At 34.3% G+C, this 20,342-nt stretch overlaps 1 protein-coding gene across 1 annotated transcript in view; it reads right to left on the bottom strand.

The window, feature by feature from the left end:
- Positions 1-19,933, bottom strand: part of DNAI1 (cytoplasmic dynein with WD40 domain) — a 32,680-nt gene extending 12,747 nt beyond the window's left edge. The window contains exons 1-11 of the mRNA XM_035734257.2: positions 19,856-19,933; positions 19,684-19,815; positions 19,572-19,652; positions 19,403-19,535; positions 19,340-19,368; positions 19,193-19,300; positions 18,969-19,160; positions 15,249-15,495; positions 14,029-14,366; positions 12,145-12,232; positions 9,115-9,343 (exon numbers count right to left, since the gene is read on the bottom strand). Coding sequence (XP_035588997.2) covers positions 9,115-9,343; positions 12,145-12,232; positions 14,029-14,366; positions 15,249-15,495; positions 18,969-19,160; positions 19,193-19,300; positions 19,340-19,368; positions 19,403-19,535; positions 19,572-19,652; positions 19,684-19,815; positions 19,856-19,879 — 1,601 coding nt within the window. The 5' untranslated portion in view covers positions 19,880-19,933. The remainder of the gene's footprint in view (positions 1-9,114; positions 9,344-12,144; positions 12,233-14,028; positions 14,367-15,248; positions 15,496-18,968; positions 19,161-19,192; positions 19,301-19,339; positions 19,369-19,402; positions 19,536-19,571; positions 19,653-19,683; positions 19,816-19,855) is intronic.
- Between the last annotated feature and the right edge of the window lie 409 nt (positions 19,934-20,342).

The raw sequence follows: 20,342 nt of genomic DNA, 5'->3' as shown, positions 1-20,342 counted from the left end.
CAAACAGTTAGATTTTAATCTTATTTCTAAAATACAGATTAATAATTAATATAGCAAATAGATATAAATACATTCATTTGGGTAAAGTATCAACTTTCAAAATATTATCGGGTAAAAAGCGCTGCAATTAATATTTGCACTTTCATAGATTGATAAAAATATCACCTTGGTTATTAGTACATTCATAAAACGATTATTACGAATCAAAGTTGAACAAGGTCAAGCTAATGATTGTTTAAACTGTATTGGTTAACTATGTGTACAACTGTCAAGTTTCATTCCATTTCGCTCTATCTAGTTTGAAAACAGTGACAGAAAACATCCTGAAAGAATGTATGAAATCAGACAATGGATTATTTGTTTTATTCATTTATACTTGAGCTAAAATTTGTTAAGTTACTGTTTCATACATATCTATATACTTCTCTAAAACCATACATTTTGTGTCTATAAAACGAAAATGTGATATGTCGTATAGCCTAATTAACTTCTATCTAATTTTTATATTTTCAGAGTAAAATGATATGTATCACTAAACACATACAAACACTTTTTACACAATGTAAATGTAGAACTTTACATAGGGATTAGTAACTAACATACGAAACACTGGATAATACCAGACAAAACCAGGCTCACGTGCTGTTGAACCAAAATATGTTTGAGCGAAACAGAGTGGTTTCACAAGGGCCTATAACATGCTTAGGTCATATATGAACGTACTGAAACTAATATTTGTTCATTATGTTACAATAACAGTATACTTAACAAATATTTGCAAAAAAATAACACATTTGATCCCATGATGACCAGTATATTTGCTTCGGTCTGGGCACCCTGGCAGTATCCCAGCCCTAACACAAATCGAATGATTTATGTGGCGCATATATATTTGGTGCCTCCTAGTACCAATTTTTATGTGTTTAAATAAATAAATAAATAAATAAATAAATAAATAAATAAATAAACATTTGAACCACTGATAAGTTTCAAGGAAATTTTAAACAACTATCAAACGTTCTGAGGTTTCCAACAGTTATTTAACTGATAGACACCTTTTAAAATCATAGTTATATAAATAGTAGATTAAATGAACGATGCTGTAGTGTTGTTGTAGTGTTCATGTTTAACTTATAAATAAAAAAATTCCTCTACGTAGGATTATTGTAATTTGCCACAGTCTGTATTTAATGTTCTGATGTGCGATAAACTATTTTATAACTTGATAAGCAAAGATGGATGGTGGCAATCAAAGGAAGCCAGGACGAGCGTTTCATCTTATTTGGGACTCAACTACTAAGTCTCGATAGTCACATGTTTGTGCAGTGGGATGAAATTTAATTAACTTTGTATTGTTTGCTTGCATAACGCGATCGCGTTTGAGGCGAAAGGAACTGAGTTCGAATCCCAGAATGAACATCAACTCCGGGATGCAGATACGTCCAGCCGAAGAGTCACAAATAGAACGAAACGCGAGTCCTGGATTCTACTGATTGCCACTATCCATCTTTGCTTATAAAGCTTGTGACCTAAGGCAATATCGAGGCAATCCGCACAGGGTGCACATATGCCTATAAGAGACTGATCAATTACAGTCCTGAACAACAACCGGAATGTACAAGCAAACAATACCAAATGTATTTTATAACTTGGTTGTAATCACACTGGTTAGTTTTAAACAGTTGGAAATGTGATAAGTTGAACACTAAGATCTAAAATTCACAATACAAAAGCTTTTAATACATGATAGCTTTATTCATTTACCACATCAAAAATAAACAGAAAATGAAGTAATTTCAGCAGTTGAGATCATGAGTCAGTTGAAGCTAGACCACCATGGAAAACCTGGGAGCACTGGACGACCGTCTCGTCCTATTGCGGGACTTCTCAGCAGTGTGCATCCACTACCCCACCTCCCGGGATTCGAACTCAGGACCTATCAACTTCGCGCGCAAATGCTCACCCTCTAGACCACTGAGCTGGTCGGCATCCAACGATGTTAGTGTTTAACTTCAACTAATCTACGAAATTAAGTGGCACATCCACCACTGTCATCAGTGAGTTACAATCTCACAACAGACCCGGTTGAACTCCACTGGTCACTGCTTCTCACTAGAACTCCAGGATATACCTCTTAACGCCAGTCACTGATTTCAGTGGACTATCTGTCATTAATGGTAAACTTTCAAATTCTGAGCTACATAATCAACAGGAGTTCACCCAACCAAGCACAGTTTAAATGCACATTCCAATTTATCACCCATTTTCATATCTACATGTCAATAACTGACCACCTTTCCATTTTTCAGAGGTAATCGAGGTGTTGTGATACTATTTTCAGTAACGAGACCGCTTGGATGACCCTAAAAATGCACGCAGTACATTATGTTCAATATTGTTGACCCGTTTCACTGCGTAATAAAAGCTATCCTTCTTATTTTTACATAAATTGTTTCTGTGTGATATAGAAATTCAAAACATAAATAATGATAACTGAATATAAATTTCTATCAACGGTACTAGATAAAGAACAGAATCTCGTATACTCAATTGTTGGTTAGCTGACATTCAGTGTATCTATCATTGAAAATAGAATTCAGTTGTCTCTGATTAGCTTGTGCTTAACTGGCACTGGAGTTATATATATCAAATTTATCTGAACTTCCGATTGTCAAACTCCGCCTGTAGCTCTTCTAGAGTTACTGCCGGTCCCAAGCCCGGGTAAAGGAGGAGGGTTGGGCATGGGGTTAGCGTCCCCATCCCGTAGAAAACTAACTCGCTAGAAAAACACTTACCAGAAAAAATAATTCAAACCATTTTAACTCTGCCCTGGGAGTTAGAAGGTCTTCTTTTAGAAGAATTATGACGCTTCATGGTGAAAGCCGAGTTCCTTCGGAAGCCACGAGGCCGATGCCCCTTCTAACAACCAGAGCAAAAATTTTTATAGGTACATGGAACGTCCGAACAATGTGGGAGACCGGGAAGACCAGTCAAATAGCAACGGAAATGAGGAGATACAACTTGGCAGTACTGGGAATCAGCGAAACCCATTGCACCCAAGCTGAACAACAAAGGCCAAGTACGGTAGAGATGCTGTTATACTTCGGGTACCAAAAGAAAAATGTTCCACACACTCAGGGAGTTGCTCTAATGCTGTCCAAAGTAGCACGAAATGCACTTGTAGGATGGGAATCTCACGGATCCAGAATCATCAAAGCATCATTCAAAACAAAGAAGGAGGGGATCTTAATGAATATTCTCCAATGTTATGCACCCACCAATGATAGCAACGACGACATCAAAGATCAATTCTACGAGCGGCTGCAATCAATCATAGAGAAATGCCCAAGAAAGGAACTCACCATTCTGATGGGAGATCTAAATGCTAAAGTCGGAATAGACAACACCGGATATGAAGATATCATGGGACGACATGGACTGGGAAAGAGCAACGAAAATGGAGAAAGGTTTGCTAATCTATGTGCATTCAACAAATTGGTCATAGGAGGCACAATATTTCCACACAAGCGCATACACAAAGCTACATGGATCTAACCGGACAACATTACAGAGAACCAGACAGATCATATTTACATCAACAAAAAATTCCGAAGGACAATGGAAGATGTGAGAATCAGAAGAGGTGCTGATATAGCTTCAGATCACCACCTAGTTGTGGCCAATTTAAAACTGATGCTAAAAAAGAACTGGACAAACAGCATTACAAAGGTTCAATACAGCCTTCCTTCGAGATACTGACAGACTCAATGAATTCAAGATAGCTCTCAACAACAGGTTCCAAGCCTTACAAGATCTACTGAAGGAAGAAGAAGACAACTGGAAAAGTATCAAAGAAGCATTAACTTCAACGTGTCAAGAGGTTCTGGGTCTAAAGAAGCATCATCATAAGGAATGGATCTCTATAGAAACACTGGACAGGATCAAAGAAAGGAAGAATAAGAAGACAGCAATTAACAACAGCCGAACACGAACAGAGAAAGTCCAAGCACAAGCTGAATACATAGAAGCAAACAAGTAAGTGAAGAAGAGCATTAGAGCCGCCAAGCGGAAATACATGGAAGATCGAGCAACGACGGCGGAAAAAGCTGCTAGAGAAGAAAATGTGAAACAGCTTTACGATACAACGAAGAAACTAGCAGGGAAATACAGTAAACCAGAGAGACCGGTCAAAGACAAAGAAGGCAAGCCCATCACCGAAATCCAACAACAGCGGAACAGATGGGTAGAATACTTCGAGGAACTCCTGAATAGGCCGGCTCCAATGAATCCACCGGACATCGATGCAGCACACACAGATCTTCCTATAGATATCAACCCACCAACGACGGAAGAAATCATAATGACTGTCAGACAAATCAAGAACGGGGAAGCAGCAGGACCCGACAACATACCAGCTGAAGCACTGAAGTCAGACATCGAAGTAACTACAAACATGCTTTACCTTCTATTCAAAAAGATTTGGGAGGAGGAACAATTGCCGATGGACTGGAAAGAAGGACACCTCGTCAATATTCCAAAGAAAGGAGATCTGAGCAAATGTGAAAACTACAGAGGCATTACACTACTGACAATACCAGGGAAAGTCTTTAACAGAGTTTTGCTGAACCGGATGAAAGATGCAGTAGACCCCCAACTTCGAGAACAACAAGCTGGATTCCGCAGGGATCGATCGTGCACAGACCAAACTGTGACACTACGGATCATCGTCGAACAGTCACTTGAGTGAAAATCGTCACTGTACATCAACTTCATTAATTATGGAAAGGCATTTGACAGTGTAGATAGGAGGACGTTATGGAAACTTCTTCGACACTACGGAGTTCCTGATTAAGATTGTCAACATCATCCGGAACTCATACGATGGAATACAGTGCAAAGTCGTGCATGAAGGACAACTGACAGATGCATTCCAAGTAAGGACCGGAGTCAGACAAGGCTGTCTACTCTCTCCCTTCCTCTTTCTTCTGGTGGTCGACTGGATTATGCGGACCTCGACATCTGGAGGAAAACACGGCATACAATGGACAACTTAGAATCAATTAGGCGATTTGGACTTCGCAGATGACCTAGCCCTCCTATCACATACACACGAACAGACGCAGATAAAGACAGCCAGTGTAGCAGCAGTCTCTGCATCAGTAGGTCTCAGCATACATAAAGGGAAAACCAAAGTCTGCAAAATCAAAGCGCAGAACGGCAATCCAATCACTCTTGATGACGAAACTCTGGAAGATGTAGAATCCTTCACATACCTGGGAAGCATCATCGATGAACAAGGAGGTTCAGATGCAGACGTAAAGGCGAGGATTGGCAAAGCAAGGGCCGCATTCCTACAATTGAAGAACATATGGAACTCAAAACAACTTTCAACCAATATCAAAGTGAGAATCTTCAATACGAACGTCAAGGCAGTTCTACTGTATGGAGCTGAAACTTGGAGAACTACAACAACCACAATCAAGAAAGTACAAGTATTTATAAATAGCTGTCTACGCAAGATACTCAACATCCATTGGCCGGATACCATCAGCAACAGCCCTTTGTGTGAGAGAACAAACCAGCTTTCCGCTGAAGAGGAAATTAGGAAAAGATGATGGAAATGAATAGGACATAGATTACGCAAATCATCAAACTGCATCACGAGGCAAGTCCTAACTTGGAATCCTGAAGGGAAGCGAAAAAGAGGAAGGCCTAAGAACACATTGCGTCGGATAATAGAAGCAGATATGAATAGGATGAATAACAACTGGAAGGAGCTGGAAAGGATTGCCCAGGACAGGGTTGGATGGAGAATGCTGGTGAGCGGCCTATGCTCCTTCACGAGGAGTAACAGGCATAAGTAAGTAAGTAAGTTCTGATTGTCACTGATATAAACAGAAGACACTGGGTTTTCGATTAATCTCGGACAGTACTCGTAATTATAGGATTCTGAACATATTATCACATAACCGATTCTTGAATAATCTGAAATAATCAGAATAGTTTTGATAAGAAAATTTGATTTTCATAATGCAAAGAGAAAAGCTTTTCTCTAGATAACAGATCTACATCTCGATTAAGAAAGTTCCCAATTTATGAATTATTTTGTCAAAATATATAATACATTGAAATTTATGTATCTACTTATTTCATAATCACTTTTATTGTTATCACTATTTTATGTTTTAAAAATGTTTATCTTTAAAACAATCAACTTATAATTATGAAATGTAATTTCATAGATAAATTTATATTTGTTGGCGAAATGTTAGTTAATTCTTTATCCATTTTATATGTTAGATTAAACTATCTTTATTTGCCCATGAACTTACTATGATATATATCTAGAGAAAGGATTTTAGGCATAATAAGGTAATTTTAAAGTTGTCATGTTCATGTGTTCGTATTCTATTAACTGTTAACGTCTACAATTAATTAAGAAAATATCGTTTATCAATTCAAAGGGACCGCTTCCTTTTAGTGACTTGTTTAATAGTGTTTGAAGTTTTAATGTATAAGTGATGGATTTAGCAGAGATTAATAACGACAATTGAAATCCAAGAGTAAATTTAAGCTTCAAAAATAATAACATAGTAATTTAATTTATACGGAATAGATGGAATATGACTAGCAGTGAAATTCATGACAAACGTTTCGTCCTAGTTGAGAGTCGTCAGCTGGATATATCAGTATATTGGAGGTAGTGTTCAATTTGAGACTAGAACTCAGTAGCTGAGTAGACGATGCGGTGGTGTTTGAACAGACGAGTTTCAAATAGGATGAAACACCTGTCCTTGATTGAACTACTAGTCATATTTCATCTATTCTATATTAACTTGTGTCATAATTTCTATATCGAGGCAATCGCACACGATATGTATATATCAACCAAAGCGGTTTAAATTTCAATCAGAATATCAATAGTGGGGTAATTCAACTCATTACAAATTAAACTGTAATTTAGTTTTCATCCATTACTTTTATTATCAGTTTACAAATTACCAGATCCTAAACAAGAGTTGATCTCTTAGTTCATAAATTTCATTGGATATTCATGTAGACAATTATATATACAAACTTGTATTGTTAATGATCTAGATATTGGATACCATCGAGATTTTTTTTCGAATACATAATAAGTTCAAAGTAAAAATTATGAAAACTCAAATTCAAATTAATGATCTAAAAACTGTCTTAGAAACTTACAGTCATAAAGCCATTTATTTAATGAGAAAAAATATCGTAAAACTTAAGTTGTTATTTATTTTAAACACGTAGTTTGCTTCGTTTTTCAAAAGAAAGAAAAAAGACTTAGTAAACAGTTGTTCTATTATATTTTTATGTAGTTCTAAATGTATGCTTTTTGTGAATTTATTATCATGACTGAAACATATACTGTGGTGTGCAGGAATTGAAAGTAGAATGTTTACCAGAAGATTGAAATAAAGAGAAAAGAAAAAGGGAATTAAGGAGAAATCAGCATAAGAACAGGATTGGAAGAATGATGGAGTGAGTATGTAGGAGACAACTCAAGGAGGATATATACAAATGATTCATTTAATGCATGATTTTCATATTTTACAAAGGTATTGATTTACTATACTTGACTTTCCGTTCACTACAATACCACTCATATTCAGCCAACATCCAGCTACCTGAATGTATCGTGAGAGCTATCATAGGAGTAGATTGGAAGAAAGATAGGAACAGCCAAACTCAAAAAACAAGAATACATTTATCAAGATAACAACTATCGGATTAAGTTGTGTTGTGAAATTTAGACTTCCTAGTTTAAGTTCAAATGATAGTTGTAATTAATGGTCAAGAATGTTAGATGAAATGATTCACAACAGATTTCACTTGTGCAAATAGATCCATTTTTTCTCTTCTTATAAATCTTGATATTAATTATTATTACATTATTTGAATCCTCTCACTCATCCGCTCTGTTCAGTCATATTATCTATCTTTAGGTTTTACAACTACTTACTTCACTATAAAAAAACAGAAACAAAGATTGTTCTTTTCAATAAATTCTCTTCTTCACTATTATCTTGTTCTCATTGTTGATCTTGTTAATTTTATTATGTGAAGTGTAACAATGTAAATTGATATAGATTTACAGCACAACCTATGTTATATATTACTGACTGATTCAATGAGATCGATAAATTATGACACATTATGATTTTATATTTCACATGTATGATTTCACTATTCATGAATTCATATAATAAGGTGAATATGATGATTCGTTAAGATTTCTGTTCTCTTACGATGTATACGATGTATCAAATTTGTGAAAATACTATAATGGATCATGAAAATCTCATGTAATTATTATAAGAAAATACAAAACATTTGCATTTTTTAAAGTACAAACGAAATGAAAAGGTTGATGTGCACATATTTTGTTCTTTACAAAAGTACTTTCATTCAAATTGGTTAGTTTCGATTGACTAATATATCCATTTCGTTGACTTATAAGGAAAATTGACATTATTTCAATTTTATCGTATAAATAATTGACCAGAAAATATAATAATTGTTTTTTAGGTTGGATTCCCTAAGTAATCAGTAATAAGTAGTCACAAACTAGAACAGAAAAATCTATCTAGTTTCCCTATTTATTTAAATGAACTTTCAAATAAAATAATAAACTTCAACTGACTCATGATCTTAACCATTGAAATTACTATAATATCCACAAAACCCATCTGATATTAATCAACATATGCTCACTAGGGACTGGCTTCACTAGGTATATCCTGGAGTTCTGGTGAGAAGTAGTGACCAGTGGACTTCAACCAGGTCTGTTGTGAGATTGTAACTCACTGAAGACAATGGTGGATGTGTCGCTCAATTTCGTGGATTAGTTGAAGTTAGACATTAATACCGTTGGATGCCGGCTCAGTGGTCTAGTGGTTAAGTGCTCGCACGCGAAACCAGTAGGTCCTTGGTTCGAATCTCGCAGGGGGGCGAGGTCTTGGATGCGCACTGCTGAGGGGTCCCACAACAGGACGAAACAGTCGTCCAGTGCTTCCAGGTTTTCCATGGTGGTCTAGCTTCAACTGACTCGTGATCTTAACCATTAAAAAAAATTGTTTGAGTTACCTTTTTGTATGATCCCATATTTTAACTGTCCAATCGGCTGAACATGTAATAAATATATCAGGATGAAATAAATTCCAAGCTACACGATAAACAGCCATATGATGAGCTTCATAAGTGGCTAGATATTGAGATGTATATGCCTTGCTACATTTAAACACCATTCCCTCTTCTGTTGCTACAAGGAATATATGATTTTGAGTACGATGAAAATCGAATGCTGTACCACAATCTGTCAATGAACAGAACAGGCAGTAAAGTGACAAAATATATGGTTGTTACGGTTAGTAAAGTTTTAAAAAGTTACTTCTGTGATTTTTATTGTTGAATTTTATCCAAATATAATTCTAGTAGTAAATATATGTTACTTATTATATTGGTCACGCGATTTGAAACCTGTAAATAATAATAAAAAACCATCCAATAGCCTCACATAACCATACAACATAGGTTCAAGAAATTGAGAAAATCCAGAAATTTAATCCAACCGAGTTTAAGAATGATATAATATAAAGATCATGTCTAATTAATTATCTTAAACTCTCGTATCCTTGAGAGTCAGTTATTAAGTTTGCTAGTTTGAGAGCCCTGAATTCAGCTATGGACACGGAGTATACAAAATTCATAGTAACTGTCTTAAAACGGTCTTTTCAAAATATTTACTGCTGAATTTTCAAGAAATTTTGTTGCCTAAGCAATCTAGAATTGAGAATGTATGATTTTTGTTTTGTCTAGAGTTTAATTTTTCCTGTATCAAAACTCGTAATCTATGTAAGTGATAGAAATTTTCGTAGTTCATCTGATTATATAACTTTATTGTGTTAAAGTTTCTGATTTCGGAATTACTATAATCAAGACCAATAAAATGTCAATTTTTCAAATCTGAACATCAATTATAATCCATTCGTATGTGATTACCCCTTAAAGCCTATACAGTATTTTTTAAATACTTTTCTATCATAGGAATGCCCTTCTTGTTTCTTGTTTTCTACATATTCTCTACTGTTATTAATACTATTTTGAATGTTTTATCTTTCATTTTGTTAGTTTCTTCTAACTCGAAGTGTCTACATCTGTTCTGGGACTATCAATATTTATGTCTATCGTTCTGTACGTCCATAAATTAAATATCCTATTGTGGAGTCATATATACATATTCATTTAATTACAGATGAACGACACTCTTAAAGTCGACAATAGGTAAAGAATTTGAGTGATTGATTGAATGACTGATAAAGTGACCACTTTTTGAATTGATTTATCGACGAACTGAACGACTGCTTACAGTAACGCTTAAAATAATCATGAATTTCATCGTTTTTGGTCACACAACTTACTGCATCATATCGGTAAAAAGGAGGGCAATACTTAAAAGACTAAAAACTATAAATAAATGTTTTATCAGTGTCAATTTTTAAGCGTGTCAACCAATTGTTAGCTTCTCTCATGTCATCAATATTTAGTGTAACTTTCACACTAATTTGAATTTCTTTCTTATGTTTCGGGAATACTGAACACAACATTTAATTATTCAAACCCTGTTTGAGTTTACAATAAAACAATGCCTATATAAAATTACTCATTCAACATATAATTTACTCTAGTAGTTGGTCTTAGTCTGTGCTGCTATGCTATCCGTTCGTGATAACAGTTCTACGTATACATTATTAGGAATTGGTTTATGACTAAAACTATGTATTGTATTGGTTCGTGTGATACTCATAATGGGAACAGTTTTTAATAAATTAACACAACTTTTGTGTTCGAAAGTTTAGGTATTGAGATGATTTCATTTTAATCCCTTCCCAAAACATTTAGGATACTCACTACATACCATACAGCTGTAGAAAAAGATCGACCTCATATTGCACTAACAAAGGAAAAAGAAACTTATTCTTCGTGGCAAAGTTTTTTTTTGTTTAGATATCTTTTGCATCACAGTCATAATTTTGTGGCTGATACATTAGCTTCACTTTTAATTATCTCTGTTATTCAGACAAAATTGTAGTTTTACACATACTTTTTGTAGGTTGCATAGCATATGAAGTGATTCGGTTATTAGTTTCTCGAAATTTATATTTTGGTTAGTGGATATTTTTACGTAAAATCAAAATAAAATATTAGTGTGATTTCGTAATTAAATTTAGTTATCGAAGACAAAACGCTTGTCAGTCACAGATCTACGTTAGTAAGCAACTTAGGTGATACAAAAGGACACCTTAACAGAGAAACTTATTTATTCTTATTATAATACGTTTTTAAATAGCAGTGTGATTTTTGCTTCCTTATATAAATATCTCCTAGTTCTAAAAATTGCCATTGGAATCAATGCATAGTTGTATTTAAATACAAATTCACCTTTTTAAAGGAATCAGGTCGTGTTTTATATGCTACTTTTTGAAATATTCAACAGAATTCGGCACATGTTATGGACAAAAGTACTCTGAAGTGGGTTTTTTTTCTTATTCAGCACCAATTGTTATTTTGGCTCTATTCAAAGTGAACCAATTATACCAAAATGTTTTGGTTGTATTTTTCTTGATTGATAAAAATAAAGTGATTCAATTTTACTGAATATTTAAGTTTGCAAAAGTTGATAGGTCTGCTACTAATACTGCATGCTTAATAACTGTCAAGAGGACTTGAGTACAATCAAATAGCTGATTAGTGTACAGAGTACACTTATTAAAAGTTTTATTACGCTTAAGAATAATTTATCCAGTATTCTCTAATCGATCATCTGTTTATTCTGAAGTAAAATGTATCAGATAATGATACTTATTGCAGACTGTTTATAAAACTCATCACCCAAAACATCAAAGTTCATCTCATCACTTAGATTCTTATCAGTGTTACTTTATTTTAGACCGTCTGGCTACTTTAACTATATGTAAGTAGTATAATAGCATATCCACTGGAGAATGATGGTGGGCGGCCTATTCTCCTCCACAAGGGATAACAGGCGTAAGTAAGTAATAATAGCGTATAAAATATTTTATTCGAGGTTCATGTTTTAGTTTTCTGTTAACTTACCTAGAGTAATTAATCGAGATTGTTCGATGCTTTCTTTAGAATTCGCTATCATCTTTAATATCACTGCATCAAATTTACCTATATCATTCTACAAATAGAGATCAATACAAGAAGCAATAGAGGATAAAGAAGGATGACAAGAAAATTATGTCTAAAAGACGAAGACAGCTTACAACAAGTGGAATTATCTCGGAAAGCAGGCTTTCTATTTATTGATACATATTTTTTTTTCAAAACACCCCTCAATAAACACAATTAAATTTGAATTGTTTAATATCTTATTCAAATGCATCCGATTATCACTATTAGGATGTAGATGAATTTTGTTGACAGAAAATATTTAGCATTTATTCAACTTTCATCACTTTCTCATCTTTATACTAAACTAGAATAGAAATGATTGTTAGAAATGTTAATTCTTTAAATACAACACATGGGAAAAAAAAAAAAAGAATTTTAAACTTCATTCATTAATTCAGTATGAATTCTGTCCATTTACTTTCAATAAATTTCCATGTTTATACTTATAAATTCAGTTTATTGAATTGAATTGTATATCATCGTATTTATTAGATCATCGCTATTTCGCATTCAAAAGATGATTGCTTCATAGATAAATTTCTCAATTAATAATCATTGAAATTTTATAATTTATAATTGAATTCTAGTGGATTGAAATATAATCATTCCTAGCCCTTTCAAATAAATATTCTAAATAAGATTTGTATTTCTGATTAACTGAGGTTAAAAGAATAGAGATTTTTTTATTTGAATTATTGTTGTTATCTGATACTATAAAACGAATTAATTTATTCAATTTGAGAACATTGTTTGTGAAACACTAACTCTGTTTATTGTTCAAGTTATTGATTCATTGCATAAATTTGAAACCAAGTACTGCAATCCAACTTCTACAAGCTGTTAACAGTTTATGATCGTATTCAAACTTTAATGAGTTAGATTTGGATATATAATAAATAAAACAAAACCTTATTAGTTAAAGCTTCAGTTGGGGAGTTACCTTTTTAGAGTTTTTAAGCAAAATTGTTATTTGCAAAAACCATTGAAGAACTGTCTGTGACTAGAAGGAACTTAGCACCTGTGTTGTCCTAGTTCGAGACATTTTTATGAGATGTATTCAGTATGCTACCTGAAATCGGTCATATAAGCTTTAGATCTGGTGATGAGCACATATTTATAGTTGAAAGGTCTATGAGTCGTCTCTATAGACATTGTGGTATTCATACTGAATAGAGTCTTTGTACAGACCAAAAGGATATTATTGGATGGTGTCCTGAGCTCCTGGTTTCCTTCATGGAAATAATTATTTTTTGAGATATTGACTAAGTTTTGAAGACCACTACTTGGTCAAGTATGTTAAGTTAAAATATGAGGACGTTAGCAAAAAGTAGGGTTCATCCTAACGAAAATAATAGCAACTTGTGCTTGAAAGCAAACCATACAAATACCGGCTGTCAGGTGTTAATCATATATGTAGTCGACAGTTTTAGCCGAAAGCGAAATTATTTATATCAAACAGATTGTGAATGTAACAGTCATATCTATCTTTTCTGTTTATGATACTTCAGGTATCTTATCTTTTAGGTGGCTGAATATAAAATAAAACAAAATATACAAAGTATCTTGTTGATGATGTCTCTTTTAAAAATAACCATATGAGTTTTGTGACTAAACCATACAGTGTTGTAATATCTAGTACCCAATTCAGCCGCACTTTGTTTACTTGTAATTCCGATTAGGAAAATTGGAATAATAATAAAATCTTTAATCTACATGTTTTTTATAGCTTTTAACAATATTGGTATTGTGTATACTATGAATCCTATTTTCCGTAAAGGAATTATACCAGTCACTTTCACTAACTTTAATCAGTGTCCATGATGTAACTCGCCCATCTGCACTAACAGAAAAGAAATTTAAATTTGCATCTGAATCATTCGGTTGCCAGCGAACTTCCCATACAGGATCTGTATGTTTACCAGTTCTTGCTGTACTTAAATATAATGGTCCATTTTTATGTTGTAAAATACTATAAACTCCAACTGCTCCATCATAAAATCCAACACAAAGCATATAGGGCAGTGATGGATGTAAGTCCAATGAGAGTACACCTGATTCTGTCTCAAGGTAATATTCTGGGTAACTTGGATTTTTTAGTGTATATGCACAAATAAGGCCGTTGGACTGTTTCAAAAAATCATCTAATAAATAACGAAGACAATAAATTATGAAGTATAGACTACATTTGAATTAATTACTGATAGTTCAACTTAAAGTATAAAATTCTTTCAACATATTCAGGCCACAAATTGTTCATATTCAATGTATATTATTCATTGGTTCATATCTGTATTCTTTATCTTTAAAGTGCTCTTGTACATCAACCTGAGTATGAAAAAACTTAGTTTTAACTTCGAAAATACACTTTGAAACAGTGCTAAATTCCTTATATTTTCTTGCTTGAATGAGCTTTTAATGACCATTTTTAGAACTTTATGACAGAAATCTAGTTTATGGAACCATTGATCAATGTTAAGACTAACAAAGAACTGGAGTTTTTATTGTCATGCCTTAGTGACAATGATGCAATTGGATTCTTAGTTTTATAGCATTATCTTGGCGAAGAATTAATAATGTTAGAAGAAACATTTTAATTTCATAGAATCATGAAATATGTTCTGGTTGAATAGTATAGCTGAGCACTCTCTTACACCGAATTGCTGAATTGATTTAACAGACGGTTATTAATTCTGTCGTTTAATCACGTACAAATAGTTACACGACCGAATTATTTTGTGGTAGTAGATACTAGTTGGGATACTACTTTTAAAAAGTTGCAGAATTATATATTTGTTCCTATTTGTCATTCACATTTCTGTTAAAAACTGTGATGCTACAGATTATTTACTTTATTTTCGGTTTGAAACAGAAAAATATTTAGGATTTTATAGTAGTCTAAAAGTCATGACAAAATGTCGTCCCCTACACATATTCTCATTCAGCAATCAATCCTCAGATACGGTTTTATGAAAATGTATGCAGTAAAAATTTGTTATCAGTCTGTTTATTAAAATGTGACTTACATGACCCATGACCAACTGCAAAAAGATCACTGTATTGGGATGACCAGCACAACGACGTTACAGCAAGTTTTCTTGCTTTTTCAAAAGAAAATGACCACAGGGGTAATAAGGTACCCTGGTTGTCTCTAAACTCGTCTGAAGGGTCTTCATAGTACTTAAAATCCTGAGCGATCTCGTCATGTGTGTTCTGGTTGATCATGCGTTCAACGATTTTAAGGGGTTGTGCAAACCGACTTAATTCATCTCCCTAAAATAAAAATTTTTAAATGATGCATTGATAAGTGTTAGAGCGCATGTACAAAGATTATCGGACGTACAACTTCAGCTTACGAAACATTTCTGGAGAAGGATACAGTAATATCACACCGTTAACCTAAGTAAACACAGAATTACACTTTTTTGAAATCAGCAGATGGATTTATTTTGAGGTTTCGAAGTAAAATCAGCTTTTCGAGCATTATTTTTGACTATATCACTGCTACATTTTATTGGTCACATTCAATAGTTTTGAAACCAATCAAACTAGTATTTCTTGCCTACTGAATAACGTAGACTGAATAAAATACTTGTAAAACGTCAGTAATGAGCAATTTTAAAACTCCGATTAATGTTCTATTTGTTTGAGCTTTGGAGGTGTTTACCAGCCAACAGTGATAATGCTGACTTTTGTTTGTAAAATGAGACTGGGTTGGGTCGTTAGAACAATTACAAGAATTTTCTATATATCTTCCGTCATGATATTCGTTAGATTTGCATGGGATAGGGAAAAACTAAATTCTAATCGGCTAACTAATGGGACAGACCCTAAAATGTTTGGTTTTTTAATCACTTTTAACTTTAGCCTTTTCGTATATCTATAAAACATTGTAACTTTGAAATCTTGCTGAGACATTTTGTGTAATCTCAATTTTGTAAACGCTATACTTCTACTTTATGTGCAAGAAGACCTTAAAATGATGAGGTTTGTGTGACCCACTAGAAACACTTGACAGTCAATAGTCGGTTGCACACAAAACTTTTAGTTCTTGATTTCTAAGCCGTTAAACTTAATGATAGTGAAAGGCACTTTTCAGCTAGATCACATTTCATGTAGATAAAGTGAGTTTTTGTGAACACAATGTGATCCTTACATATCTTCTCCTACTATCTGTGTTTTTATTTTTCAGTGAGGTGAATTGTCGTATTTCTATCACATCCATTATTCTACGCATTAATTTGGGATTCGAAATAACCAAGAAGACAATATTTTCTATGAACAGCATAAAATAAATAAACTTATACAGTCAATTTCAGCACAAACTTTTGACAAGGAATAAGAACTCAAGCTTAATTACTAACCGCGAGGGAAAACTTGGAATACAAGCGCCGGATATTGATATCAATATAAGATCTAATAAAAAATATCCCTTGTTTGCCCTTCATCTTTTGCGAAATGGACATCTTCAAGCTCATTAGCGTGTATATGATTTAAAGATATAAGGGAGCAACATAAACTAGCACAATAATAGAAATTTAATCTGCCTAAAATTTCATCCCACTGTTTCTACATGATGAACAAAAAGAAATAAGAATCAATCGTAAAGTTCACAAATTTTCTGCAAACTTATTCAAGAAATTGTGATAGATCAACATAAGCTTTATCAAAATGAATACGTCTTAAGTGCAAACCTTTCACAATAATGATGAATATGTAATACACCATCATTATATTGTTAGTTTTTTTACTTAAATAAATTAAAAGCAAAAAACAACACATTTTAAGTAAAGATGTATGGTAACAAGCAGTGGAATTCAAGGAGCTCGTTTTGTTTTATACAGGTTTCGTCACCTAGATGCACCTGCGTCTCAGAGTCGGTGTTTACTTCAGGACTCTAACATAGTACCTTACGCCTCAAACTTCATGGAGTTGTTTATCTAGCTAGTGAATTCAGATGGTCACTGGCTTGTGTGGTGGGGTGAATTTTTATTACCATATGTTGGTTGTCTGGATCCCTTTGATGTTAAGGAAGTGATTAGCCTGTTTCGAGATATATGTATCCTGCGCTGATTGCCTCGGCAATATCAATAAGTAACGAGCCTTTTAAACGGAAACGAACGGTAGCTAATTATCTGGATGTACCTGCACCACTGGTCAACTACTATCCTAAACATTAATGGAGAGACTCAGTAACGTGGTGGTGATGTTCCAGCCAGATTGGTTGGTGAATATTTTCTGGTGAAGCCCTCCTGGAGTGAATTCAGAGTTTTCAAGACTCACGAATCCACCACGTGGATGTGGTTTTGCGGAAAGCCGCGGCTTCTCAGGTCTTTACGTGTACCTCGGTATCATAAGAAGAGTAAGTAGAGGATTTTGAAGCTTTTAATTACGCTGGATAGGTATAGTCTACATGCATACCAGGCAAAACACGAACTTTTATCTATGCATTCCTTGATATACACGCGCACACACCTACTCTGTAAGCAAATATACTTCACATGCACACCAGTAAAACACAGGGTTTATCCCATGCATCCCATAGTACAAACATAGGTATATCCACCTACTTGGGAGGGTAGATGTTCACCACTCCCTTAGAGACATATTTGTTTTAACGGACTGTCTCATTCACATTGCATGCATATCACTCAACCCATGGTTACTGCCACAGTGCTTCCTGACATATACATGAACATAAGCATTCTCTCAAGGGAGATTGTCATTCGCCTCTTCCTAGTATGTGGTACTATATCTTTTTACCATGTCCTTTACCTGAAAGATTAGGCCGCTGATTGTATAAGACATAATGCAAATAATATTTCAACTAACGTTTCCATTGTACGACACCAAACACGTACCCTTTTCATATACCTACATACATGAACTATATAGGCCTTTGGACTTCTGTTTTTCATATACATAGGTATACACATCAGTTGGCCCGGCGCGGTTAAGTAAGCCTCAAGTTGAAACCCAAGTTGATCAAGGATACAACAGAGTTAGTGATCAGTCCGATATTGTCGACAGCTTAAGTTGTCTGGCAAGGTTTCTCCTACTATACAGCAGCTCTGCAAGCACGCTTTAGGTCGGAGTTTGCTTCCGAAGAGACCCAAACGACCAACATATACGAACTAAAACAAATAGTACAGTTTATTTTTTCTTTTGTATGTTCTCGTAAGCTGTTCACAGGATTAACACACAGTATTAGTCATCCTTTGCATTTCGATTTTAAAGTCACCTATGTTTACGAACAGGTGGTATGTTATACTTTAGTACGAATCTGGTTTTAAGGACCCGATGAGAAACCATGAAATAAAAATGGATTTATATCATTCTGTCAGTTGTTATACCTACTTTGTCAAAATGATTTCCTTCAAATAGGAACAACCAAAAAGACGTCCAAAGACCCTCATCTTAATGAAGTCTTGTTACTGTGAGTATAAGCAGTGGTAAAGATGGATGTAGCAGTATCATCCAAGCACTTGATAATCATATCATGGATACACTAAGTATTTTCAAGTAATTGTTTGGTTATTAATATATATATCCTTTTTAGGGCACTCAAAACCAACAGTTTATCATTCATTAGGAGCCACTACAGAGCAATGTTAAGTAAACCTGAACATCTTTCATCGTCTTCCGAGAAAAATACAATCATTTGAATCAAAACAGAGTCGCGAAACGTTTCATCATCCCTTTTATTCGAGTAAACTGAGGTTTTTGAAGATTTAGTGTAAAGTTACCTGTGTATCTCCAAGGATAACCTTTTTGTGCGCTTTATTTTCCTGCTTGTGACTCACACCTAACAACTTCTTATCTTTGTTTTTCTCCTGCTGTCTATCAAAATCTTCTATGTAGTCGTCATAAATGCTCCACTGTGTAACGTTAGCTGAAAAGTTCGCCCTTGGAGGGGGCTCTGTAACGCTTCCCCTATCCTGATAGCGATTATACTTTTTAAAAGACATACCCGCTGAGGGTTATTATATGTTTGGGTAGACCTCTCACAAAAGTTGAACTGGTTAGTGACTTTCTTTTGAGGTAATTGAATATCACTCTCTCTCACAGCAGCTGCAGGCTTTTGGAGAAACGTACAAACGCAAATATAGATACTTACCTCTTTGTTAAGTTCTTCCGCCTGTAACTCTAACTCAGAAGTAATTAAATAAGATTCATTTACCTTCAGGCTGCATAATACCATCTCTAGCTATTTGTCTTCTGGCTTCATCGGAATCAAGGGGAAGCATGTAACTTTCATGCCAAAAGTGGATAGCCATTTGATCCACTTGAGGTACTTGTATGTACTGACCATCCTGTGCTTAATTTATACGGGAATAATATACGTTTACTTTAAAATTATACCTCACAATGTTTTGAGGGGCATGAGGATTGGTGGAGGTCAGAACCCTAGTAATCTCTTCCTTCAGCTCCTACAAACGTATAATTTTGAAGTAATCAAACCTGCTCAGACAACTGAAGTTGGTCTTCAGGTTTCAAAGCAGCACGCACACCATAATCATCCATATCCTCACGCAAACTGGATTCGAATTCGTCAACACCCTGTTGACTCTTTCTTTGCTGCTTTTTTGATACCTTTAAGAACAAAACATAATTATTCTGATGACAAACATACTCGTCTTTTAAATTCAAGTTTCATGATATAAGTATTGATAAAATCAAAGTCTTGTCAAGGTTGACGAATAAATGTTATAGTAACAACTAACAATGGAAGGTTTAAACAAAAGCTTCAAACAACAAAATTCTATACAAGTCATTTTTCAACTGTACACATTCATGAAGCTAGTGCTTTAAACTTATATCATTGACTGAACTTAAGCTGGCGAAACTTATGTAAAACACTTCTGCTACTGATTGCAGTTGTGAAGTTAAAAACCTTCAGTTTTTTCGACAAATAAGGGGTAAAGTGAGTGCAAACAATTGAACATTAGTTACTCCATTATAAACGCTGACTGACGTGTTCGTCATAGCTATTATCTACATCATGAAAGATATTATTTCTTGAGAATTATCAACTGAAATATGGTTTTGTGTGGGAGACTTTTTCTAAATCTCCTGTCAGGTTATAGTTGAACCGCGTCACTTTAGTAGACAAATTTTTT

This window comes from Schistosoma haematobium, chromosome 2 (assembly GCF_000699445.3).
Source record: "Schistosoma haematobium chromosome 2, whole genome shotgun sequence".
NCBI lineage: Eukaryota > Metazoa > Platyhelminthes > Trematoda > Strigeidida > Schistosomatidae > Schistosoma > Schistosoma haematobium.
This window is presented reverse-complemented; position numbering and strand designations above follow the sequence as displayed.